The sequence below is a fragment of the Bombina bombina genome, chromosome 3, assembly GCF_027579735.1.
Source record: "Bombina bombina isolate aBomBom1 chromosome 3, aBomBom1.pri, whole genome shotgun sequence".
In the NCBI taxonomy this organism is placed as follows: domain Eukaryota; kingdom Metazoa; phylum Chordata; class Amphibia; order Anura; family Bombinatoridae; genus Bombina; species Bombina bombina.
The window spans coordinates 1,215,513,449-1,215,540,001 of NC_069501.1; the positions used below are offsets into that span (position 1 = coordinate 1,215,513,449).

Below are 26,553 nucleotides of genomic sequence, written 5' to 3' on the forward strand. Positions count from 1 at the left end.
TTCCATCCTTATTTTTTAAAGGGACAGTATACACAAATTTTCATTAAACTGCATAGAACTACTATAAATAATAATATGCACAGATACTGATATAAAAAATCCAGTTTAAAACATTTTAAAAACTCACCTAAATGCTCCCAATTTAGCTCTGTTGATTAGGTTAGGCTGGGACTCCCACTGAAAGGGGCTGAGAGCAAACCTTCCCCCTCTCCCCCACATTTGAAAAGATCTATTATAAATACAGAAGCAATCTGAGGTCTGTATACATCAGTACACATCTAAAACTTTGGGGCTTGGTTAGGAGTCTGAAAATCAGCACAATGTTATTTAAAAATAAGCATGGGTTATATAAATGGATCATCTACAAAACATTTCTGCAAAGAAAAATTTAGTGTACAATGTCCCTTTATGTGTATATCAAGCTGGAAGTATACTAACTAAAGAGCATATCAGCGAAACACACAATGACAAATATGCACTGATATTTTTAAAACTTTGTCTTTAATATTGTGGTTTATACGACTTGTTTTCCAGTTCATTATGTAGATGATATAATATGTGTGTAATATTCAGGCTTAATGCTGAGAGAGTTCTAAATTCAACAAGCCTTATATTGCCACCAACTGTGTTTTCTCCTCTGATTTGCTAAACTGGCAATAACCATATATAGCAGCTGTTGGCCTCTGCTAGCCTCTTTCAATCAGTCTCTTAATTTCACACTCCTTAATTGATTTGTTTGGTTATTTATTACCTTACCTCTCAGTCTTGGGAAAGTCGACAGTGTAATCTAAGGCCAGAAATGTGTGCTCCCTTTTTTCTGCTGAGTGGTGTTATTTCTTTATGGGGGGGGGTTCTGCCTCACTGAGCACGTCTCATCTCGTCTTCCTCCGACTATCTATCAAGACTATCTCTCTCTCTCTCTTTCCTAAACTCCTTTACTTTATGAACGTCCCAAGAGACAACCATTTTGTTGGCCTTGTAAATTACTGTCTTTGTTGATCGTTTGTCATCTTTAACATCCTTTTGTTTTTCATTGTGCTATTTTTTTTTTATTTATTTAAAGTAAAATCCCTCTTAGGGTTACTGTATGACATACATGGACACTGGTAAAACAGGTTATCTTAGCAAAAAAGGTATTTACAACATGTAATATATAGAATATCTATAAGAATAAATGAAATGCAAGTCTTATGTGATGCACAAATGTAACTTTTAAAGGCAGACATGGTATTCATGTGTATAATTGAACTAAAATATAATTACATTTATTATTCTTTTTTATTTTATTTTTTACCTGCACATCTATAACAATATTCATAGACTATTTTCTTAGTTATTTTTAGGATGGATAAAAATTAAAGATTTGTTTTATATATTTTTATATTTGCATCAGATATTTCTTTTTTACTTAAATTGATTTTTTTTAAAATAGGACTTTGGAAAATAAAATGCTTATTGAGGAAATGTTGTTTTCTATTTAAAGTGAAAGTCACTCCTAGCGTTATACAAAAGCTAGGATTGACTATTGAAACAAATAATCCAAAGGTTATTCATCCTGAAATAAGGATTAATTTTTAATTATGTAGGATGAGGCTGTATATTCATGGCTATAATTTATTTTGTGTGTGTGTGTGTATATATATATATATATATATATATATATATATATATATATATATATATATATATATATATATATGTCACAGTCTTTAAGTCGTTTTTTTCTTGAAGGTTCATATGTTTTCCATTCTGTGTTAATTATTTTCGTAAATTGTTTTCACACCTTTGAAAATTTCGGGTGATTGCTCAAAATGACAAACTCTTTGTAACATAGACAGTGAATTACATAAACTCACATGATCCCAGACTACAAATATTAAATCCAATTAAACCAAATTACTTAGTAAATGCTACTTTTTTGTGATTTCTTCGTAATATGTTAAATGTAGTGTCATAATTTACAGTCACATATATCAATGAACATACAAGGTTATAAGCTTATATATCTTTAAAGGGACAGTCTACACCAGAATTTGTATTGTTTAAAAAGATAGATAATCCCTTTATCACCCATTCCCCAGTTTTGCATAAACACTGTTATATTTATACACATTCTACCTCTGTGATTACCTTGTATATAAGCCTCTGCAGACTGCCCCCTTATTTCAGTTCTTTTGACAGACTTACATTTTAGCCAATCAGTGCTGACTCCTAGGTAACTCTGTGGGCGTGAGCACAATGTTATCTATAGGGCACACATGATATAACACCCTCTAGTTGTGAAAAACTGTAAAAATGTGTTCAGATAAGAGACGGCCTTCAAGGGCTAAGAAATTAGCATATGAGTTTACCTAAGTTTAGCTTTCAACTAATAATACCAATCAAACAAAGCAAAATTGGTGATAAAAGTAAATTTGAAAGTTGTTTAAAATTGCTGAATCATGAAAGTTTATTTTTGACTACACTATCCTTTAAAGTAGAGACCCTAAGGCAACTTCAGCCCAGCGTCACCCAGACTGCATGATAATAATAGAAACCAAGAGTTGTGTAGAAACTTGCCATTTTGTGCGAGTGAAAAGAACACTTAAGTAGGTTAGGTACAATCTATAGTGGAGCTATTGAGGAAGTTCAAAGTGAGGCAGATGATATGGCTTCATCCATTTGTTGTGATTTGTTTATTGCACATGCAACAGCTGGAGGTAGGCACATTTTTGGAGGGGGGCACATTGCATATGGTCAATCTGCCCTACACAAAATGTCTGCTGGGTGTTTTACTGTCCATAACACTCCAGCCTGGTGGAACGAGGAAGTTATAGGAATAAGAGAACATAATCAGGGGTGGTTTAAATCCATAAAAATGGAATGTTCTAAAAAAAAAAAGGTCAGTAGAGGTTGTTACTGGTGGTGAAGGTTATTTTCTGCTACTACATATAGGTTATCTTGGTCATATTGAACCCCTCTCTTCCAATAACCCATCCCCTTGTCCTAAGTACAATGAACTGCCTAAACCAGTATATGGCAGTTGATGTTTGAGACTTGGAAGATCTTCATTCATTTATAGGGCTGCCTAGTATCCAACTATAGAACTGCCACTGGTTATATGTCTGAAATCTCATACTAGCAATGGTCGTGAGATACTTTTGGGTGACCTGTACACATTATTTTGAATTAGAAGCCCTTCCCATTGAGGCCATCTGAATATCAGGTATAGGTTGCTTTAAAAGGACATGAGACCCAAGCATTTTATTTTATGATTCAGATAGAGAATACAATTTTAAAAAAGTTTATAATTTAATTCTATTATTAAATTTGTGTCATTCTCATCTTATTCTTTATTAAAAAGATATCCAGATAGGTAGCACATGTCTGCAGCACTACATGACAGGAAATAGTGCTACCCTGCTGCCATATTAGTGCTGCAGACACGTGCACACTCCTGGACGTGCCTTCCTGCTTTTCAACAAAGGATAAAAAGAAAACAAAGACAATTTGATAATAGATGTCAATTGGAAAGTTGTTTAAAATTGTATGTCCTTTATAATCCTATAAAAGCATGGTGGAAAGTAACTAAACTCCTGGCAATAAATGGTATTGTCTCAAATCATCTTCCTCTGATAGGAAATCCACAATTTCAAGCGGGTATAAATTCAGCGGTTTTTAACCGATGGCATAACAATGGCCTGGTAAAGATCTCCTCTCTGATAGATAGCGAAAGAAAGTGCATTAAGACTTTTGAAGAGCTGAAGACGTTAATAAAGATTTCTTTGCATATTTGCAAATAAGACACTTCACAGCTGAATTAGTTAAAGAGGCCGACTGGCACTGGGCGTTAGGAAAGTTGTAAAATTGGCTAAGTCTTGTCAAAATCGGCCTTATGTCTATCTCACCGTGTTATCACTTACTCAGTGCCAGTAAAGCCACCCCTACTTTGGAAGGGTTGGCAACGGCATAGTCCTCCTTAATATCTCAAAGTAATATTGTATCAAAAACTATCCAGTTATCGATTAACAAAGTGGCATCTACCACCATCTCGGCTACTTGGCGAGAGGCGCATCTTAGGCTCCTTCACAGGGCTTATTTCACCCCGGAGAAAGGCCTTAGAGTGCATAACCAACAATTTAATAAATGCCCCAAATGTTACTATCCAGCGGCAGATTTGACACATATGTTTTGGCATTGTCCCAAGATTAGAAGATTTTGGATTAAATTGGAATACTGGCTCAAAAACGTTCTGAAAATCGAGATAACCTCCCTATCACTATATCAAATCATTTTATGTTTAAATATTAATAATAACGTTCGGAGTAACGAAAAATTAGTAAATGTCTCTATCTTGGCCTCTAGATACTTGATCTGCAAAAAATGGAAACTGAGAACCCTGCCAACCATTACTGAAGTTAAGAATTACTTAAAGAAACAAAGTGTACTAGAACAAAAAGACACAAATATTGATAAAGAACCGGATATAAGAAAATTCTTTAACAAATGGGCAGCTTTTATAAAAACATTCCAAGAAAGGGAAATTGATTTTCAGATTTTTCCATTTAAAAACTCAGAAATAGTTCTTCTTGGTATCTGGTAACTGGAGATAGGGGTTGGATGTCTTTTTCCTTTTTGTTTTTTTTGTTTTTTTGTTTTGTTTTAGTGTATTACAATTTATGTTTTGTGTGATTGTTTGTTGCATGGTGTATGGCTATGGCCTGTCTTCCTAGTGGTGGCTATTGCTTTACCACTAGCCCAGTCCTTGATCATAAACTAACCTAACATTTAGATTCGGATAAGGAATCTATTACGACACCAGGAAAAATAGGGAACATTTTAGAGTATACAGAGAAATGACCCTGCTGCGAGATTCCAAGCCCTTAGTTATAATAAACAGATTTTGATCTGCCTCGGTTATAGAGGCGGATAGTGATCATTAACTTCTATAATTACATATCTATCCATTTTTCTTACTTTCTTTTTTTCCCTTTTTCCTTTTTTTTTTGTTATGAAGGTCATAATGATCAAGAAATTGTTAAAATAGGAAGTTAAAACAAGGAAAAAACCCTGCAGAGTATACAATTTAATTTAGAGAAACCTGGTTAATACTGATAAATATTTTTGTTTCCAACTTTAATTTTTTTTTCTCTGTTGTCTGTTTTGGGCCCTGCATGGCGCCAAATATGTTCTATTTTTATTTTTTGTATGCACTGCTGGTTATAAATAAAAGTAAAAAACAAACAAATTGTATGTCCTATCGGAATCATGAAAGAAAATGTTGGGGTTTTATGTCCCTTTAAGCAACAATGCCACTAATTGAGATATCATATCAGTACACACTATTAGAAATGCACTTATTTAGCCAGTGATCCTTGGTCCTTGGTCTTTTGTCCATCTGTCTCTGTCTGCTTTGCTGTGACTCCCTATGACCTTAGTCTGTCTGTATTCCCACCCTTTGGCAGTAAACGCATATAGATGTGTCTGTAGTTTCACCTTACTTACTTGTACTTATAGGGAGCTCTGCCAACTATCGGCAAAGGATTGTGGGAGATGTTCTGAACGATCAGCATCTGTTGCCCTATGAGAGCAAGTGTCTGTGTTAGTCCTTCCAGTCCTGATGGAAGTCTTACATCTTTTTTCACATCAGACTTGTTCCTCTTACCATCTCCTTGTAGACGCAGCCATATGCAGGAATTAGCCTTTCAGGATAAGCACAGAGTTTTAACATTTTTAGATTGACAGCTTCATTTTAACAGGTCTCAGTACCTTTCCCAAATAACTATTCTCTTCTAAACTCTATACCCTTGGATAATATCGCCTAAAAAAACAAATGCTACTTTGAATTATTCAGCTCATGAAGATTACAACTGCGACTGCCTCTCATTTACCAGCAGATTTTAAAACCAATATATTTATATTTTAAAGAGCATTTGATATATTTGAAGTCCCAATAAATTAAATATTTATCATCTATTAAATGCGACTTTTACAGATGAGCATTTTGATATGGATAAAAATAAAAAGTTTATATTTATTTGTAGGCTTAGCAACAGTTAACAAAAGACTTTGTAAGCTTAAAATAGTTTTTTTTGCATTAATGTCAGATGGTATTTTAACTGTGGGATGGGAGACATAGCTTACTTTACTGAATGTTTCCATATAAATGATATCTTAGATGTACATTTACTAGAGGAAAAATCAATACATAGCAATATGACACATTTGTAGTCAATATGCATCAAGCAATACATGTAAGAATAATACAATGCTTATTCATTTGTATTATATATAGATGTATACTGCAACCTTCTGGGACATTTGCAGTAGTAGGTAAAGCAATAAATGCAGACATTCCCCTTCTCCTGAATATGAAAAGACAGATTAGACAAACGGGAACAGCAGGAATCTGTAGACTTGAGTCTACATCTCAAACTTTGGGGCTTGCTTAGGAGTGTGAAAATCAGCACAATGTTATTAAAAATAAGCAAAACTATATTTCTCCAACATAGGTGTGTCCGGTCCACGGCGTCATCCTTACTTGTGGGATATTCTCTTCCCCAACAGGAAATGGCAAAGAGTCCCAGCAAAGCTGGTCACATGACCCCTCCTAGGCTCCACCCACCCCAGTCATTCTCTTTGCCGTTGCACAGGCAACATCTCCACGGAGATGGTTAAGAGTTTTTTGGTGTTTAAATGTAGTTTTTATTCTTCAATCAAGTGTTTGTTATTTTAAAATAGTGCTGGTATGTACTATTTACTCTGAAACAGAAAAAAGATGAAGATTTCTGTTTGTAAGAGGAAGATGATTTTAGCAGAAGTTACTAAAATCGATTGCTGTTTCCACACAGGACTGTTGAGATGAAGTAACTTCAGTTGGGGGAAACAGTTGGCAGACTTTTCTGCTTAAGGTATGACTGGCCATATTTCTAACAAGACTATGTAATGCTGGAAGGCTGTCATTTCCCCTTATGGGGACCGGTAAGCCATTTTCTTAGTTAAATAAAAGAATAAAGGGCTTCATAAGGGCTTAAAAAACTGGTAGACATTTTTCTAGGCTAAAACGATTGCTTTGCTAGGCATATTTTGCAGATTCTAACTATTAATGGCTATTATAATCTTGGGGATTGTTTAGAAAAACGGCAGGCACTGTGTTGGACACCTTTTTCAGATGGGGGCCTTTTCTAGTTATAGACAGAGCCTCATTTTCGCGCCACTAATGCGCAGTTGTTTTTGGAGAGCAAGGCATGCAGATGCATGTGTGAGGAGCTAAGAATCACTGAAAAAGCTTATAGAAGGCATCATTTGGTATTGTATTCCCCTCTGGGCTTGGTTGGGTCTCAGCAAAGCATATAGCTGGGACTGTATAGGGGTTAAATGTAAAAACGGCTCCGGTTCCGTTAATTTAAGGGTTAAAGCTCTGAAATTTGGTGTGCAATACCTTTAATGCTTTAAGACACTGTGGTGAAATTTTGGTGAATTTTGAACAATTCCTTCATACTTTTTCACATATTCAGTAATAAAGTGTTTTCAGTTTGAAATTTAAAGTGACAGTAACGGTTTTATTTTAAAACGTTTTTTGTGCTTTGTTGACAAGTTTAAGCCTGTTTAACATGTCTGTACCATCAGATAAGCTATGTTCTATATGTATGAAAGCCAAGGTGTCTCCCCATTTAAATTTATGTGATAATTGTGCCATAGTGTCCAAACAAAGTAGGGACAGCAATGCCACAGATAATGATATTGCCCAAGATGATTCCTCAAATGAGGGGAGTAAACATGATACTACATCATCCCCTTCTGTGTCTACTCCAGTTTTGCCCACACAAGAGGCCCCTAGTACATCTAGTGCGCCTATTCTTATTACCATGCAACAATTGACGGCTGTAATGGATAACTCTATAGCAAACATTTTATCCAAAATGCCTACTTATCAGAGAAAGCGCGATTGCTCTGTTTTAAACACTGTAGAGCAAGAGGACGCTGATGATAACTGTTCTGACATAACCTCACACCAATCTGAAGGGGCCATGAGGGAGGTTTTGTCTGAGGGAGAAATTTCAGATTCAGGAAAAATTACTCAACAAGCTGAACCTGATGTTGTGACTGCTTAAGGAGGTGTTATCTACTCTGGATGATTGTGACAATTTGGTCATTCCAGAGAAATTATGTAAGATGGACAAGTTGCTAGAGGTTCCGGTGCCCCCCGACGCTTTTCCTATACCCAAGCGGGTGGCGGACATAGTAAATAAAGAGTGGGAAAGGCCCGGCATACCTTTTGTCCCCCCCCCCCTATATTTAAGAAATTATTTCCTATAGTCGACCCCAGAAAGGACTTATGGCAGACAGTCCCCAAGGTCGAGGGGGCAGTTTCTACTCTAAACAAACGCACTACTTTTCCTATCGAAGATAGTTGTGCTTTCAAAGATCCTATGGATAAAAAATTAGAGGGTTTGCTTAAAAAGATTTTTGTTCAGCAAGGTTACCTTCTACAACCAATTTCATGCATTGTTCCTGTCACTACGGCAGCGTGTTTCTGGTTCGAAGGAACTAGAAAAGTCACTCAATAAAGAATCTTCGTATGAGGAGGTTATGGACAGAGTTCAAGCACTTAAATTGGCTAACTCTTTTATTTTAGATGCCGCTTTGCAATTAGCTAGATTAGCGGCGAAAAATTCAGGGTTTGCTATCGTGGCGCGCAGAGCGCTTTGGCTAAAGTCTTGGTCAGCGGATGTGTCTTCCAAGACAAAATTGCTTAACATCCCTTTCAAGGGTAAAACATTATTTGGACCTGATTTGAAAGATATTATTTCAGACATCACTGGGGGAAAGGGCCATGCCCTCCCACAGGATAGGTCTTTTAAGGCTAAAAATAAGCCTAATTTTCGTCCCTTTCGCAGAAACGGACCAGCCTCTAATTCTACATCCTCTAAGCAAGAGGGTAATACTTCACAACCCAAACCAGCCTGGAGACCAATGCAAGGCTGGAACAAGGGTAAGCAGGCCAAGAAGCCTACCACTGCTACCAAAACAGCATGAAGGGATGGCCCCCGATCCGGGACCGGATCTGGTGGGGGGCAGACTTTCTCTCTTTGCTCAGGCTTGGGCAAGAGATGTTCAGGATCCTTGGGCGCTAGCAATAGTTTCTCAAGGTTATCTCCTGGAATTCAAGGAACTACCCCCAAGGGGAAGGTTCCACAGGTCTCAATTATCTTCAAACCAAATAAAAAGACAGGCATTCTTACATTGTGTAGAAGACCTGTTAAAGATGGGAGTGATTCATCCAGTTCCAATAAGAGAACAAGGGATGGGTTTTTATTCCAACCTGTTCATAGTTCCCAAAAAAGAGGGAACATTCAGACCAATTTTGGATCTCAAGATCCTAAACAAATTTCTCAAGGTTCCATCGTTCAAAATGGAAACTATTCGAACGATCCTACCTACTATCCAGGAAAATCAATTTATGACTACCGTGGATTTAAAGGATGCGTACCTACATATTCCTATCCACAAGGAACATCATCAGTTCCTAAGGTTCGCTTTTCTTTACAAGCATTACCAGTTTGTGGCACTTCCATTCGGATTAGCCACTGCTCCAAGGATTTTCACAAAGGTGCTAGGGTCCCTTCTAGCGGTTCTAAGACCAAGGGGCATTGCAGTAGTACCTTACTTGGACGACATCCTGATTCAAGCGTCGTCTCTGTCAAAAGCAAAGGCTCATACGGACATCGTCCTAGCCTTTCTCAGATCTCACGGATGGAAGGTGAACAAAGAAAAAAGTTCTCTGTCCCCGTCAACAAGAGTTCCCTTCTTGGGAACAATAATAGATTCCTTAGAAATGAGGATTTTTCTGACAGAGGTCAGAAAATCAAAAATTCTAAGCTCTTGTCAAGTACTTCATTCTGTTCTTCGTCCTTCCATAGCGCAGTGCATGGAAGTAATAGGATTGATGGTTGCAGCAATGGACATAGTTCCTTTTGCACGAATTCATCTAAGACCATTACAACTGTGCATGCTCAGACAGTGGAATGGGGATTATACAGACTTGTCTCAGACGATTCAAGTAGATCAAAAGACCAGAGATTCACTCCGTTTTGTGGCTGACCCTGGACAATCTGTCACAGGGAATGAGCTTCCGCAGACCAGAGTGGGTCATTGTCACGACCGACGCCAGTCTGGTGGGCTGGGGCGCGGTCTGGGAACCCCTGAAAGCTCAGGGTCTATGGTCTCGGGAAGAATCTCTTCTCCCGATAAACATTCTGGAACTGAGAGCGATATTCAATGCTCTCAAAGCTTGGCCTCAACTAGCAAAGGCCAAATTCATAAGGTTTCAATCAGACAACATGACGACTGTTGCATATATCAATCATCAGGGGGGAACAAGGAGTTCCCTGGCGATGGAAGAAGTGACCAAGATAATTCAATGGGCGGAGGATCACTCCTGCCACTTGTCTGCAATCCACATCCCAGGAGTGGAAAATTGGGAAGCAGATTTTCTGAGTCGTCAGACATTCCATCTGGGGGAGTGGGAACTCCATCCGGAAATCTTTGCCCAAATAACTCAATTATGGGGCATTCCAGACATGGATCTGATGGCGTCTCGTCAGAACTTCAAGGTTCCTTGCTACGGGTCCAGATCCAGGGATCCCAAGGCGACTCTAGTAGATGCACTAGTAGCACCTTGGACCTTCAACCTAGCTTATGTATTCCCACCGTTTCCTCTCATTCCCAGGCTGGTAGCCAGGATCAATCAGGAGAGGGCTTCGGTGATCTTGATCTTGGCCACGCAGGACTTGGTATGCAGACCTGGTGAATATGTCATCGGCTCCACCATGGAAGCTACCTTTGAGACAGGACCTTCTTGTTCAAGGTCCATTCGAACATCCGAATCTGGTTTCCCTCCAACTGACGGCTTGGAGATTGAACGCTTGATTTTATCAAAGCGTGGGTTTTCAGATTCTGTAATAGATACTCTGATTCAGGCTAGAAAGCCTGTAACTAGAAAAATTTACCATAAAATATGGAAAAAATATATCTGTTGGTGTGAATCTAAAGGATTCCCATGGAACAAGATAAAAATTCCTAAGATTCTATCCTTTCTACAAGAAGGTTTGGAGAAAGGATTATCTGCAAGTTCTCTGAAGGGACAGATCTCTGCTTTATCTGTTTTACTTCACAAAAGGCTGGCAGTTGTGCCATATGTTCAAGCATTTGTTCAGGCTCTGGTTAGAATCAAGCCTGTTTACAGACCTTTGACTCCTCCCTGGAGTCTAAATCTAGTTCTTTCAGTTCTTCAAGGGGTTCCGTTTGAACCCTTACATTCCGTAGATATTAAGTTATTATCTTGGAAAGTTTTGTTTTTGGTTGCAATTTCTTCTGCTAGAAGAGTTTCAGAGTTATCTGCTCTGCAGTGTTCTCCGCCCTATCTGGTGTTCCATGCAGATAAGGTGGTTTTGCGTACTAAGCCTGGTTTTCTTCCAAAGGTTGTTTCCAACAAAAATATTAACCAGGAGATAGTTGTACCTTCTTTGTGTCCGAATCCAGTTTCAAAGAAGGAACGTTTGTTACACAATTTGGACGTAGTCCGTGCTCTAAAATTCTATTTAGAGGCTACTAAAGATTTCAGACAAACATCTTCCTTGTTTGTTGTTTATTCTGGTAAAAGGAGAGGTCAAAAAGCGACTTCTACCTCTCTTTCCTTTTGGCTTAAAAGCATTATCCGATTGGCTTATGAGACTGCCGGACGGCAGCCTCCTGAAAGAATCACAGCTCACTCCACTAGGGCTGTGGCTTCCACATGGGCCTTCAAGAACGAGGCTTCTGTTGACCAGATATGTAAGGCAGCGACTTGGTCTTCACTGCACACTTTTGCCAAATTTTACAAATTTGATACTTTTGCTTCTTCGGAGGCTATTTTTGGGAGAAAGGTTTTGCAAGCTGTGGTTCCTTCCGTTTAGGTGACCTGATTTGCTCCCTCCCTTCATCCGTGTCCTAAAGCTTTGGTATTGGTTCCCACAAGTAAGGATGACGCCGTGGACCGGACACACCTATGTTGGAGAAAACAGAATTTATGCTTACATGATAAATTACTTTCTCCAACGGTGTGTCCGGTCCACGGCCCGCCCTGTTTTTTTTTTAATCAGGTCTGATGAATTATTTTCTCTAACTACAGTCACCACGGTATCATATGATTTCTCCTATATATATTTCCTCCTGTCCGTCGGTCGAATGACTGGGGTGGGCGGAGCCTAGGAGGGATCATGTGACCAGCTTTGCTGGGACTCTTTGCCATTTCCTGTTGGGGAAGAGAATATCCCACAAGTAAGGATGACGCCGTGGACCGGACACACCGCTGGAGAAAGTAATTTATCAGGTAAGCATAAATTCTGTTATTGTTACAAAAAGACTCCCAGATGGGCTAGGTAAATGGATCATCTTCATTCTACCCAACATTTATGCAGAGAAAAATCTACTGTACCTTTAATTAGAAATGCTGAATTCCCTTTGTTTTGATGGTATGTATTTTCATTACCATTTACTTTCCTTTTTACCTAGGTATTGTTCAACAGATAGTTTATATGCAAGCAACAGTGCGATAATTCATTTGAGCATTTTCTTTTTAAAGGGACATAACACCCAAACCTTTACTTTCAAGATTCAGATACATCATACAATTTAAACAGCTTTCTAATTTACTTCTGTTATCAAATTTGCTTTGTTTTTTTGGTATTCTTTGTTGAAAAGCATTGCAAAGTAGGCTCAAGGGCTGCATTGCACTACTGGGAGTTAGCTGTTGATTGGGGCTGCATATGTGTGCCTCTATTCATTGGCTCACCAGATGTTTTAAACTATCTCCTAGTAGTGCATTGATGCTCCTTCAACAAAGGTTACCAAGAGAATGAAGCAAATTTGACAAGTGAGTAACTAGAGAAGTTGTTTAAAACTGTATGTAGTTTCATGTCCCTTTAAGTACACATAATTACCCCCTGGTTCCCACCACTAAAATAACAAGATGTGGCACACAATTGTTTGCCAATGCCTTCCCCAGCAGTGCCATACAAAACTGGGTTAGGGAACAGCTTATTACTATGCATGTGCCAAACTTGTATTGAAATCTGTCAGCGCCGCACACAGTGGGCACATTGTTTGTTCACAGAGCTCTGTTTGTGGGATTAGTGCACAGTGCTTTAAATATGTAAATACTTAGCTAAATATGTACAAGTATTTCTATTTACAAATGTTATGGGGTTTTTTTTGTTTGTTTTTCTTTTTTTGCTGTGATGTACTTGAAAGATTGTGGAAGTGGTTTGAGTAGAATGTTTTTTGTTTTGAAAAATGGACACATTGTTGAGATTAAAATATAATTTTCATGTTATTTAAGAGGGTGTCTGAAAATAAACAAAAGTAATAACTTAAAGGGATATTTCATTCTTTCTTTACCTTGTTCCTTCTAAAAGAAAATATTTCATTTTTAAAAAAATAAGTGTTCCTGTGCTGAATAAACCAACATTTTTTATCCATCTTAGGGAAACAGCAAAACGGTCAAAATAATTAATGGATGTTCATTACATCTTCCCCAACCACTTTTTGTTTAGCTATGCTTAAAGAGACAGTCTAATCAAAATTAAGCGTTCATGATTCAGCTAGGGCATTATATTTTAAATAACTTTCCAACTTAGTTTTGTCATCAAATTTGCTTTGTTCTCTTGGTATTCTTAGTTTAAAACTAAACCTAGGTAGGCTCATATGCTAATTTCTAAGCCCTTGAAAGATGCCTCTTATCTCACTGCATTTTGACAGTTTTTCATGTGTACCATATAGATAACATTGTGCTCATGCCCGTGGAGTTACTTATGAGAGGGCACTGATTGGCTAAAATGCAAGTCTGTCAAAAGCACTGAAAAAATGGGGCAGTCTGCAGAGGCTTAGATAAAAGGTAATCACAGAGGTAAAAAGTATATTAAAGATAGATAATGCCTTTACTACCCATTCCCCAGGTTTGCACAACCAACATTGTTATATTATTATACTTTATAACATCTAAACCTCTTATTCTCTGCCAGTTTCTAAGCCACAACAGACAGCCTTTTATCACATGCTTTTTATTAGCTTTTCACAACAGGAGACTGCTAGTTCATGTTGGCCATATAGATAACATTGTGCTTACGCCCGTGAAGTCGTGCATGAGACAGCACTAATTGGCTAAAATACTCAATAGATAATAAATACAATGTCATGTGATCAGGAGGCAGTCTGTAGAGGCATAGATACAAGGTAACCACAGAGGTAAAAAGTATATTAATATAACTGTGTTGGTTATGCAAAACTGGGGAATGGGTAATAAAGGGATTATATATCTTTTAAAACAATAAACATTTTTACTTGTGTCCCTTTAAGTACTCTATGGCCAGCAGTGTTTTGCAACATTTGTAGCTTTGTTATACAAATCCCTAAGCTCTATTGGTGGAGAGGGACAAACATCCTTAAAGGGACATGAAACTCAAGCATTTTCTTTCATGATTCAGATAGAACATACAATTTTAAACAACTTTCTAAATTACTTCTATTCTATTTACTCCTATTATCATTTTTTTCTTCGTTCTCTTGCTATATTAATTTGACAAACAGGAATGAAAGCATAGGAGCTGGCCCATTTTTGGTTCAGAACCTGGGTTGCGCTTGCTGATTCGTGGCTAAATGTAGCCACCAATCAGCAAGCACTCGTGGCTAAATATAGCCACCAATCAGCAAGCACTATCCAGGGTGCTTAACAAAAAATGGGCTGGATCCTAAGCTTTCATTCTCGCTTTTTCAAATAAAGATACCAAAGAACAAAGAAATAAATGATAATAGGAGTTAATTAGGAAGTTACTTAAAATTGCATGCTCTATCTGAATCATTTAAAGGACCAGTCAACAACACATTAGATTTGCATAATCAACAAATGCAAGATAACAAGACAATGCAAAGCACTAAGTCTGAACTTCAAATGAGTAGTAGATTTTTTTTATAACAAATTTCAAAGTTATGTATATTTCCACTCCCCTTGTACCATGTGATAGCAATTAGCCAATCACAAATGCATATACGTATAGTCTGTGAATTTTTGCACATGCTCAGTCGGATCTGGTGACTCAAAAATTGTAAATATAAAAGACTGTGCACATTTTTTTAACTGGAAGTAAATTGGAAAGTTGTTTAAAATTACATGCTGTATCTGAATCATTAAAATTTAATTTAACCTGAGTGTCCCTTTAAATAAAAAAATGCGGGTTTAGTATCCCTTTAAGATTTGTAGGGGTGATGAACTTAGGAGCTATTCTTTGTATTAAAAGATAGTATAGTCGCTTCTATGCTTTTAAGATATTCTGTGCTGAGCAATATTGATGGATTTTTTATATTTGCCAAAAAAGTGACTCTCTATTGTAATCACTAGAAATGCAAATCTGAATTTTTTTTTTTATTATTTTCCTTTTTGATGATGTAATTCAAATTTCATTTAGTCTTAATACAAAAAGCTTTGTATATTTTATGTTTGCATAGAGGGTTAATAAAAACCCCACCTGATGTTTAGCTTGCCAAACCCAGACAGAAAAATATGACTCTTTTCATTGCTCACTACAGCCATGCACCTGTTTGGCCTAAACTGGCACCTGCAGCCGATTGACGGGCAGATGTATGAGATCACAGAAGACAGAGCGAGCAGTTGGCCAATGCCAACGGACGTCACCTTGTACCCCTCAGGGGGAACAGGTTTTGATTTACCTGACCGGAAAGGCAAAGGAACAAGTGAAGGTATGGTGTGTTATCAGTGTTGTGAGTGTTTTGTGTGTCCTGAAATTCCAGATATTCAACCACATTACTCATGACCCATCATGCCTCTTGTGTATGCCGTCATTGGCTCAATTCATCTCTCACAGTCATGTGGCTCTCATAGTAAAAAATCACAGTGATATTTTAAATGTTGCTACATTTATGTTCTATCCAACTATTTTCTTCTCATCCTAAACTGTTCTCAGATTATAACTACCCAGAATTCCAGCATTTGTATAGGTGTTGTAGTAGCAATAGATGTATTTCATGAATGCTCTTTACAGAGCTAGAATACCAACAAGATCCGAAATAGGTTGCGTTACGTTTTAGTAATGTTTTCATTTTACGCACCAATTGACTTTTTTTTGTAATGTGAGTCAACAAAGTAATGCTAATGTAATAAAGCCCATAGAGTGTGTTGTATTGTCTACTGTTTTACAGAAGTCCTACTTTCTTTACATTATTTTATATGTTTTGCTGTGAGAGCACAGCTACTTCATTAACTGGTAGAATCTATGAATTCTTTAATATGTCGGAGGTGTCTCATCTCATTGAGCATACAGGTTAATACCGGGCAAACTGATAATACTAACTGGGGATCCCTTGTTTGTTGTAAACTAATCTGCTTCTTTGCTTTATCACTGTATGAATCTGTTGTGCTGTAGTAGGATAGACAATATAACCATCACTAATAATTGTTGGCGTACAAGATGAACTGCAATGCAAAACTGCATCCTGTTTTTTTTTTTTTATAAAACACTAATTTAGGTTAAAATGAGAAAATGTCAAAATATGTAAATAATAGAGCAGAAAGCATGTAGTTCTTTTTATTGCATAAAGACCACGATGAAAGGACAGGCAAGAAATACACATTCATTGTTTAAACATGTTGTAAGTATATATGTACCTGTTAGGTTCAAGCTAAAGTTAAACAGCTCTAACTTAAAGGGACAGTCTAGTCAAAATTAGACTTTCATGATTTGTCATGTTTCAGACAGAGCAGGCAATTTTTAGCAACTTTCTAATTTTGTCCGATTATCAATTTTTCTTTGTTCTCTTGGTATCTTTATTTGAATGTAAGCTTACGAGCTGGCCCATTTTTAGTTCAGCACCTGGGTAGCACTTGCTGATTGGTGGCTTAATTTAGACACCAATCAGAAAGTGCTACCCAGGTGCTGAACTAAAAATGGGACGGCTCCTATACTTACATTCTTGTTTTTTCAAATAAAGATACAGAGAGAACAAAGAAAAAATGATAATAGGAGCAAATTAGAAAGTTGCTTAAAATTGCATGCTCTGACTTCCGGTAGGAGGGGCTAAGCAAGCAGACGCGTGTGAAGTACGCTGCCTGCTTCCAGAGGCCTAAGAAAGGAGCCGCGGCATCGAGTGCCTATAGGCGGGCCGAAATCACCCAGCCCAGGACCCGTAGCTGCCGCCAAGGAGGCCTACAGCCCTGCAGAAATTGCGGACATCGGCCTAAAAGGCCCATCTGCAGAGGCTGTCCAAAGAGTTCCCAGTGACACACGCTGTCCGCCAGGACCCAAAGGAGCAAGTGGTGAGCGGATACAGCAGTGGGACAGGTCTCCTATACAGCCACTTCTTGCCCCAGGAGGAGAGGTGACAAGCGTTCCTTGTCGACCAGCTCAGGAAAGAGGCTAAAGGGATCCTGAGTACAGCACCACCTCGACCTGCCAGTAAGTCCAGATATTTGGAAGAGCAGCAGGAGAGAAAGTCCTGCAGAGCGGCGGAACCACAGATACCAGAAACATCTTCACAGAATAAGATAAGTTTGGATTTACCTTTTCTTATCAACCTTACTAATAACTTTGCTAAATAATGACTGTATACAATCGGTAGAGGGGGGAGGGGTGTCAGGTGTAAAGCCAGATTGTGAACATAATAGAGCTCCTGCGAGAGTAGGGCCTGACATAAGCCACCCATCCCCCCCCCCAACCCCCCTCAACCCTTCCAGCACAGCATAACCCCCAGAAGATTAAAATGTCCTGAAAGAAAGAGCTCCAGAATATGAACATTTTAATATCTCCCCTATAAGAAGAAAATAGGGTAAAGAGACCACTCATAAAGGAAAGCAAAGCAAATAGCTGGTCTATAGGGGGAAGGAGCTAGGAAAAAGAAAAAAAGAGACTTTTTAAGAAGAAGGAGGGAAGAAGAAAAGGAGAGAAGGAAGGAAAAGGAAGAAGGAAGGGGAAAGAAAAGAGAATAAAGAGAGAAGAAAGGAGGAAGAGAAAGGAGGAAGAAAAGAAAAAGGGAAAAAACACAGATTAATAACTGGGCTAACTGTTGGAAAGGAAGGAAAAAAAGACAAGAGAAGTGAGAGAGCGGGAGGAGAGAGAAGGAGAGAGAAGGAGAGGAGAAGTGAGGGGGAAGGAGAGAGGAAAAAAAAGAAAAAAAAGTCCTGAATTGTTTTCTTTCTCTTCCCATTTTTTCCATTATTTTTTCACTTAAGAGGGACTCATAAGCGCTTTTTAAGCAACATTTACCACAATAATAATAGCAGTGGAATAAGCTGCACAAGGACACTGTCTACAGAAACTGTTACTGAATATGATCTAGGGGCAACCCAGGTTTAAACGAGTAGTGTCATTCATACTCTCTGTGGCTCTCTCTTTTTGCTTGTTAAAATTGGCATAGGCCTAAAAACCATGATAGAAATGTTTATGATGGCAATATTAAGTGTTACCACATGTTTTATATTTAAGCTTCTAGAATATGTCGGTATGCTGTATCTTACAAAATAATATAAGGTTTAAGGCAAAGGTGATAAGTGGTAAATGTGTTAGCTCTATCCCCCAAGAAAGGAAATTACTAGACAACATAGGATATAAGTAAAAGGGATAACACACAACAATATACAACCGAGCTAGCTCTACTCCCTAAGATAGAAGGACAAGGGAAGGGATAGGAAGGTGAGAGGGAGAAGGAAAAGGGGTGAATTTATCTCAGGTTTTAAAGTAACAAGTGCTTACTAATAAGTGCTAGCTTTATATACTGGAAAAGGAATTTTCTAGCTTTTTTTTTTTTCTTCCTTTATTGCTCTCCTCTCTACTCTCTATTTCTGGGCCAAGGTTTTACATCTTTATAAACTCGCACATATTTTCAACTATACACAAGGCTCTGCAAATAAGTCTTAATAGAAGAGGTGAACCAAAGCAGGCTCACTAAAAAACTCTACAAGCCTTAAACAGTCTGTAAGGATAGAAAAATCCTTAAGCCTCTTTCGCACCTGATAAGGTGGATAGAGAATTAAAAGCAATCTCAGAGATTTTTTTTTTTTTTTTTTACACGTAACAGTATGGTAAAAGCTAATAAAAATAAAATAGGCTAAACTTGAATGTAAGAATCTAGGTAAAATTGGTTCGGAACAGATAGTAGTTAAATCTTGGTAGATATAATTTAAATACATCTATAGATAACCCTCTCATTGAAGTAATCGCCAAGACTATACAACAGCTTGGTAAAGGCCAGCTTACTCGCCAGACAGAAATAAAAATTTCAACACCTTTTATACAACACAAATAATTCAAGACAGAAGAGAAAATAGTAAAACTTGAATAAGTACGTATACCCTCAGCTAAAAGTATAGTCCACAATTCTACTTTAATTTGGAAAAATACTCTCCACTTTCTAACTAATAGTGGTGGGCCTAGAATCTCCTCATTATCAATTACATAGTCTGGAATCCCACATTAACACATAGTCTCACTTTCTGAACACAAGTGGATATCATTTATTCTAGGGGGAAAGGAAAAGTTCACATATATATATGGACAAATATTTAAACAAAAGTAAAATCACTTCACCAGGTATGTCGTCCCGAAGTAAAAACCAAGAAAGAAAAGGGAATAGAATATCACAGGATTCACAGGGGGGAATTGGGGAAATAAATCTTTCACAAAGTTCTAACAATGAAGAATTAATTAAGCAGCTTGATGCACTATTCACACCCAAGTTCGACTTAATTCAAAATAATATCACTTCACTAACACTTGAAGTAAAACAATTTGCAACCAGACTCACGTATGCAGAACAGAGAATATCTGATATTGAGGACGGGGCCCTACAGAGGGACCAAACACTACGCACTATGTCCACCCAGATTGAAAATATGAAAAATAAACTTGAGGACTTAGAAAACAGGGCCAGAAGAAATAATTTACGTCTTATTGGCCTAACAGAGGACATACAGGAGAAAGATCTTAAGAGATTTGTGGAGGTAGAACTAATGGCTCTATTAAATATTGGAGATGAAACTCAAAATATAATAATTGAGAGAATACATAGAATAGGCTCAGAGAGACAAGAGGAGGGAAGAAACAAAGCAGGCAGACCGGTTATCATGAAATTGCTGAATTTTCAGGAAAAAATTAAAATTATGAATGCTTATAGGAAAGTAAATGGAGAAATTATCTATAGAGGCAGAAAACTTTTGTTATTTAATGACTTCTCTTACGAGACATCTAACAAACGACGCTCTCTTGCGCCAATATGTACCAAACTAATACAAGACGGGTGGAGAGTTAGACTTTTGTACCCTGCCAGACTTAGCATTAGTACCACCGCAGGGAACAGGATATTCACAGATGTAGAGGAAGTAAACGAGTTTTTTAAAGAGCATAAAGATAGCTTAGAAAGACAACAAGGCCCTGTAACATGAACAGTGCCCCTGTTCTCTCTGAATCTCTTGATATTGGTTTTAGCTTTTAAGGTTAACACATAAAGGAATATAATGTACACTAACTTTGATTTTAGAAAAATGTATAGAATAAAATTTAGTTATGGGGAAAAATCCCCCTTCAAGGGAAAACTGGAAGGGAAAAGGAAGACCCCCAGCGAAGTAAGGGGAACTAATAAAGTCTTGGTAATTTATAAATGTTTTTTGGTTTTTTTTTTTTTTTTTTTTTTTTTTTTTTTCTCTCTCTCTTCTCTCTCCCTCACTCCACTCTTCAACTCTTCCCTGTGTGCTGCTATGACCACCCTATCCTGTTAATACTTTACAGTCAGAAACGACTTATCAATAATAGTTAAATCCATAGATTAGTGAAAATGAGTTTTAAAGTAGTTTCGTGGAATATAGGGGGAATAACATCACCCATGAAACGCAAAGCTATTTTGAGATACGCGAAAAAGCTGGGTGCTCAGATATTGCTTTTGCAGGAAACACACCTAAAAGGGGAAGAGGCTATTAAACTAAAAGGGGGTTGGGTGAAAGAGGTGATATATACTACAGGGCATCAAAGGAAAAAAGGAGTGGCCATCCTGTTTAGTAAAACAATAGAATATAAAATTGACAAACTAGTGAGAGACGTGGAAGGAAGGTACATTATACTAGAAGCTGAAATTGCACATAGGAAGATTGTAATTTGCAACGTATATGGTCCAAATGAGGAGGATATTGACTTCTGGCAAAGCTTGCGAGATAAGTTGTTAATATACTCCACGCATACCATAATTATTGGTGGAGATTTCAATATTGCTCCCAATAATACAGTTGATAGAAGTAGAGATAACGGTGAGCAAGCAATAAGACAAAAAACGCTAGATAAATCCACAATAGCCAGAAGAAAAAGAGAGTCTCTTCTTATAAAAAGGTTTCAGCAAGATCTAAAACTAATTGATATATATAGAACTAGACACCCTGATGAGAGAGAATATACATGCCTCTCGAAATCAAAAAAAACTTTATCCAGAATAGACTATTTCTTCTGTTATGTGTGATCAGTCCACGGGTCATCATTACTTCTGGGATATTATCTGCTCCCCTACAGGAAGTGCAAGAGGATTCACCCAGCAGAGTTGCTATATAGCTCCTCCCCTCTACGTCACCCCCAGTCATTCTCTTGCACCCAACAACTAGATAGGAGGTGTGAGAGGACTATGGTGATTATACTTAGTTTTTATAACTTCAATCAAAAGTTTGTTATTTTTCAATAGCACCGGAGCGTGTTATTACCTCTCTGGCAGAGTTTGAAGAAGAATCTACCAGAGTTTTTATTATGATTTTAACCGGAGTAGTTAAGATCATATTGCTGTTTCTCGGCCATCTGAGGGAGGTAAAAGCTTCAGATCAGGGGACAGCGGGCAGTTGAATCTGCATTGAGGTATGTAGCAGTTTTTATTTTCTGAATGGAATTGATGAGAAAATCCTGCCATACCGTTATAATGACATGTATGTATACTCTACACTTCAGTATTCTGGGGATGGTATTTCACCGGAATTACTCTGTAAAAGTACATTAGACCTTTTAATTGGTATTTTTCATGTTAAACGTTTTTGCTGGAATGTAGAATCGTTTGCATTTCTGAGGTACTGAGTGAATAAATATTTGGGCATTATTTTTCCACTTGGCGGTTGCTTGTTTTAATTATGACAGTTTCGTTTCTCTCTCACTGCTGTGTATGAGGGGGAGGGGCCGTTTTTGGCGCTCTTTGCTACGCATCAAAAATTTTCAGTCAGTTACTCTTGTATTTTCTGCATGATCCGGTTCATCTCTAACAGAACTCAGGGGTCTTCAAACTTCTTTGAAGGGAGGTAGATTCTCTCAGCAGAGCTGTGAGACTTATATAGTGACTGTGATTTAAAACGTTGCTCTGTAATTTTTATGTTTCAAATTTAATTAGTGTTACTTTACTAATGGGAACAAACCTTTGCTAAAAGTTGTGTTGTTTTTAAAGATTGATGCTTTAACTGTTTTTCAGTTCATTATTTCAACTGTCATTTAATCGTTTAGTGCTTCTTTGAGGCACAGTACGTTTTTGTTAAATAAGATTGTAACCAAGTTGCATGTTTATTGCTAGTGTGTTAAACATGTCTGATTCAGAGGAAGATACCTAGTGTCATTTGTTCCAATGCCAAGGTGGAGCCCAATAGAAATTTATGTACTAACTGTATTGATGCTACTTTAAATAAAAGCCAATCTGTACAAATTGAACAAATTTCACCTATCAGCGAGGGGAGAGTTATGCCGACTAACTCGCCTCACGTGTCAGTACCTGCATCTCCCGCCCGGGAGGTGCGTGATATTATGGCGCCTAGTACATCTGGGCAGCCATTACAGATAACATTACAAGATATGGCTACTGTTATGACTGAAGTTTTGGCTAAATTACCAGAACTAAGAGGCAAGCGTGATCACTCTGGGGTGAGAACAGAGTGCGCTGATAATTCTAGGGCCATGTCTGATACTGCGTCACAGCTTGCAGAGCATGAGGACGGAGAGCTTCATTCTGTGGGTGACGGTTCTGATCCAAGCAGATTGGATTCAGATATTTCAAATTTTAAATTTAAATTGGAAAACCTCCGTGTATTACTAGGGGAGGTCTTAGCGGCTCTTAATGATTGTAACACTGTTGCAATACCAGAGAAATTGTGTAGGTTGGATAAATACTTTGCGGTACCGGCGAGTACTGACGTTTTCTTCTGTTATGTGTGATCAGTCCACGGGTCATCATTACTTCTGGGATATTATCTGCTCCCCTACAGGAAGTGCAAGAGGATTCACCCAGCAGAGTTGCTATATAGCTCCTCCCCTCTACGTCACCTCCAGTCATTCTCTTGCACCCAAAGACTAGATAGGAGGTGTGAGAGGACTATGGTGATTATACTTAGTTTTTAGAACTTCAATCAAAAGTTTGTTATTTTACAATAGCACCGGAGCGTGTTATTACCTCTCTGGCAGAGTTTGAAGAAGAATCTACCAGAGTTTTTCTTATGATTTTAACCGGAGTAGTTAAGATCATATTGCTGTTTCTCGGCCATCTGAGGGAGGTAAAAGCTTCAGATCAGGGGACGGCGGGCAGTTGAATCTGCATTGAGGTATGTCGCAGTTGTTATTTTCTGAATGGAATTGATGAAAAAATCCTGCCATACCGTTATAATGAACATGTATGTATACTCTACACTTTAGTATTCTGGGGATGGTATTTCACCGGAATTACTCTGTAAAAGTACATTAAACCTTTTATTAGGTATTTTTCATGTTAAACGTTTTTGCTGGAATGTAGAATCGTTTGCATTAATGAGGTACTGAGTGAATAAGTATTTGGGCATTATTTTCCACTTGGCAGTTTGCTTGTGTTAATTATGACAGTTTCGTTTCTCTCTCACTGCTGTGTGTGAGAGGGAGGGGCCGTTTTTGGCGCTCTTTGCTACGCATCAAAAATTTCCAGTCAGTTTTTCTGCATGATCCGGTTCATCTCTAACAGAACTCAGGGGTCTTCAAACTTCTTTGAAGGGAGGTAGATTCTCTCAGCAGAGCTGTGAGACTTATATAGTGACTGTGATTTAAAACGTTGTTATTTTACTAATGGGAACAAACCTTTGCTAAAAAGTTGTGTTGTTTGTTAAGAGTGATGCTATAACTGTTTTTCAGTTCATTATTTCAACTGTCATTTTATCGTTTAGTGCTTCTTGAGGCACAGTACGATTTTATTAAATAAAATTGTAACCGAGTTGCATGTTTATTGCTAGTGTGTTAAACATGTCTGATTCAGAGGAAGATACCTGTGTCATTTGTTCCAATGCCAAGGTGGAGCCCAATAGAAATTTATGTACTAACTGTATTGATGCTACCTTAAATAAAAGCCAATCTGTACAAATTGAACAAATTTCACCAAACAGCGAGGGGAGAGTTATGCCGACTAACTCGCCTCACGTGTCAGTACCTGCATCTCCCGCCCGGGAGGTGCGTGATATTATGGCGCCTAGTACATCTGGGCAGCCATTACAGATAACATTACAAGATATGGCTACTGTTATGACTGAAGTTTTGGCTAAATTACCAGAACTAAGAGGCAAGCGTGATCACTCTGGGGTGAGAACAGAGTGCGCTGATAATTCTAGGGCCATGTCTGATACTGCGTCACAGCTTGCAGAGCATGAGGACGGAGAGCTTCATTCTGTAGGTGACGGTTCTGATCCAAACAAATTGGATTCAGATATTTCAAATTTTAAATTTAAATTGGAAAACCTCCGTGTATTACTAGGGGAGGTCTTAGCAGCTCTCAACGATTGTAACGCTGTTGCAATACCAGAGAAAATGTGTAGGTTGGATAAATACTTTGCGGTACCGGCGAGTACTGACGTTTTTCCTATACCTAAGAGATTAACTGAAATTGTTACTAAGGAGTGGGATAGACCCGGTGTGCCGTTCTCACCCCCTCCAATATTTAGAAAGATGTTTCCAATAGACGCCACCACACGGGACTTATGGCAAACGGTCCCTAAGGTGGAGGGAGCAGTTTCTACTTTAGCTAAGCGTACCACTATCCCGGTGGAGGATAGCTGTGCTTTTTCAGATCCTATGGTTAAAAAATTAGAGGGTTACCTTAAGAAAATGTTTATTCAACAAGGTTTTATATTACAACCCCTTGCATGCATCGCGCCGATCACGGCTGCGGCAGCATTTTGGATTGAGTCTCTGGAAGAGAATCTTAGTTCAGCTACGCTGGACGACATTACGGACAGGCTTAGAGTCCTTAAACTAGCTAATTCATTCATTTCGGAGGCCGTAGTACATTTAACCAAACTTACGGCTAAGAATTCAGGATTCGCCATTCAGGCACGCAGAGCGCTGTGGCTAAAATCCTGGTCGGCTGATGTAACTTCTAAGTCCAAATTACTTAGTATACCTTTCAAGGGGCAAACTTTATTTGGGCCCGGTTTGAAAGAAATTATTGCTGACATTACAGGAGGTAAGGGCCACGCTCTACCTCAAGACAAAGCCAAAGCTAAGGCTAGACAGTCTAATTTTCGTCCCTTTCGGAATTTCAAAGCAGGAGCAGCGCCAACTTCCACTGCACCAAAACAGGGAGGAGCTGTTGCTCGTTACAGACAAGGCTGGAAACCTAATCAGTCCTGGAACAAGGGCAAGCAGGCCAGTAAACCTGCTGCTGTCCCAAAGACAGCATGAACCGAGGGCCCCCGATCCGGGACCGGATCTAGTGGGGGGCAGACTCTCTCTCTTCGCCCAGGCTTGGGCAAGAGATGTCCAGGATCCCTGGGCGCTAGAGATCATATCTCAGGGATACCTTCTAGACTTCAAATCCTCTCCCCCAAGAGGGAGATTTCATCTGTCAAGGTTGTCAACAAACCAAATAAAGAAAGAAGCGTTTCTACGCTGTGTACAAGATCTATTATTAATGGGAGTGATCCATCCGGTTCCGCGGTCGGAACAAGGACAAGGGTTTTACTCAAACCTGTTTGTGGTTCCCAAAAAAGAGGGAACTTTCAGGCCAATCTTGGATTTAAAGATCCTAAACAAATTCCTAAGAGTTCCATCGTTCAAAATGGAAACTATTCGGACAATCTTACCCATGATCCAAAAGGGTCAGTACATGACCACAGTGGATTTAAAGGATGCTTACCTTCACATACCGATTCACAAAGATCATTACCGGTATCTAAGGTTTGCCTTCTTAGACAGGCATTACCAGTTTGTAGCTCTTCCATTCGGATTGGCTACGGCTCCAAGAATCTTCACAAAGGTTCTGGGTGCCCTTCTGGCGGTACTAAGACCGCGAGGAATTTCGGTAGCTCCGTACCTAGACGACATTCTGATACAAGCTTCAAGCTTTCAAACCGCCAAGTCTCATACAGAGTTAGTTCTGGCATTTCTAAGGTCGCATGGATGGAAAGTGAACGAAAAGAAGAGTTCTCTTTTTCCTCTCACAAGAGTTCCATTCTTAGGGACTCTTATAGATTCTGTGGAAATGAAGATTTATCTGACAGAAGACAGATTAACA

General features: G+C 38.4%; 1 protein-coding gene across 3 annotated transcripts in view; it reads left to right on the forward strand.

The window, feature by feature from the left end:
* The window catches only part of TENM4 (teneurin transmembrane protein 4), a 953,133-nt gene that overhangs the window by 588,514 nt on the left and 338,066 nt on the right, over nt 1–26,553 (forward strand). For 2 of the 3 annotated variants that reach the window (XM_053708672.1, XM_053708673.1), the window contains one exon: nt 15,604–15,774. In XM_053708672.1, the coding sequence (XP_053564647.1) occupies nt 15,604–15,774 (171 nt within the window). The remainder of the gene's footprint in view (nt 1–15,603; nt 15,775–26,553) is intronic. The other variant, XM_053708674.1, reaches the window with a different exon arrangement.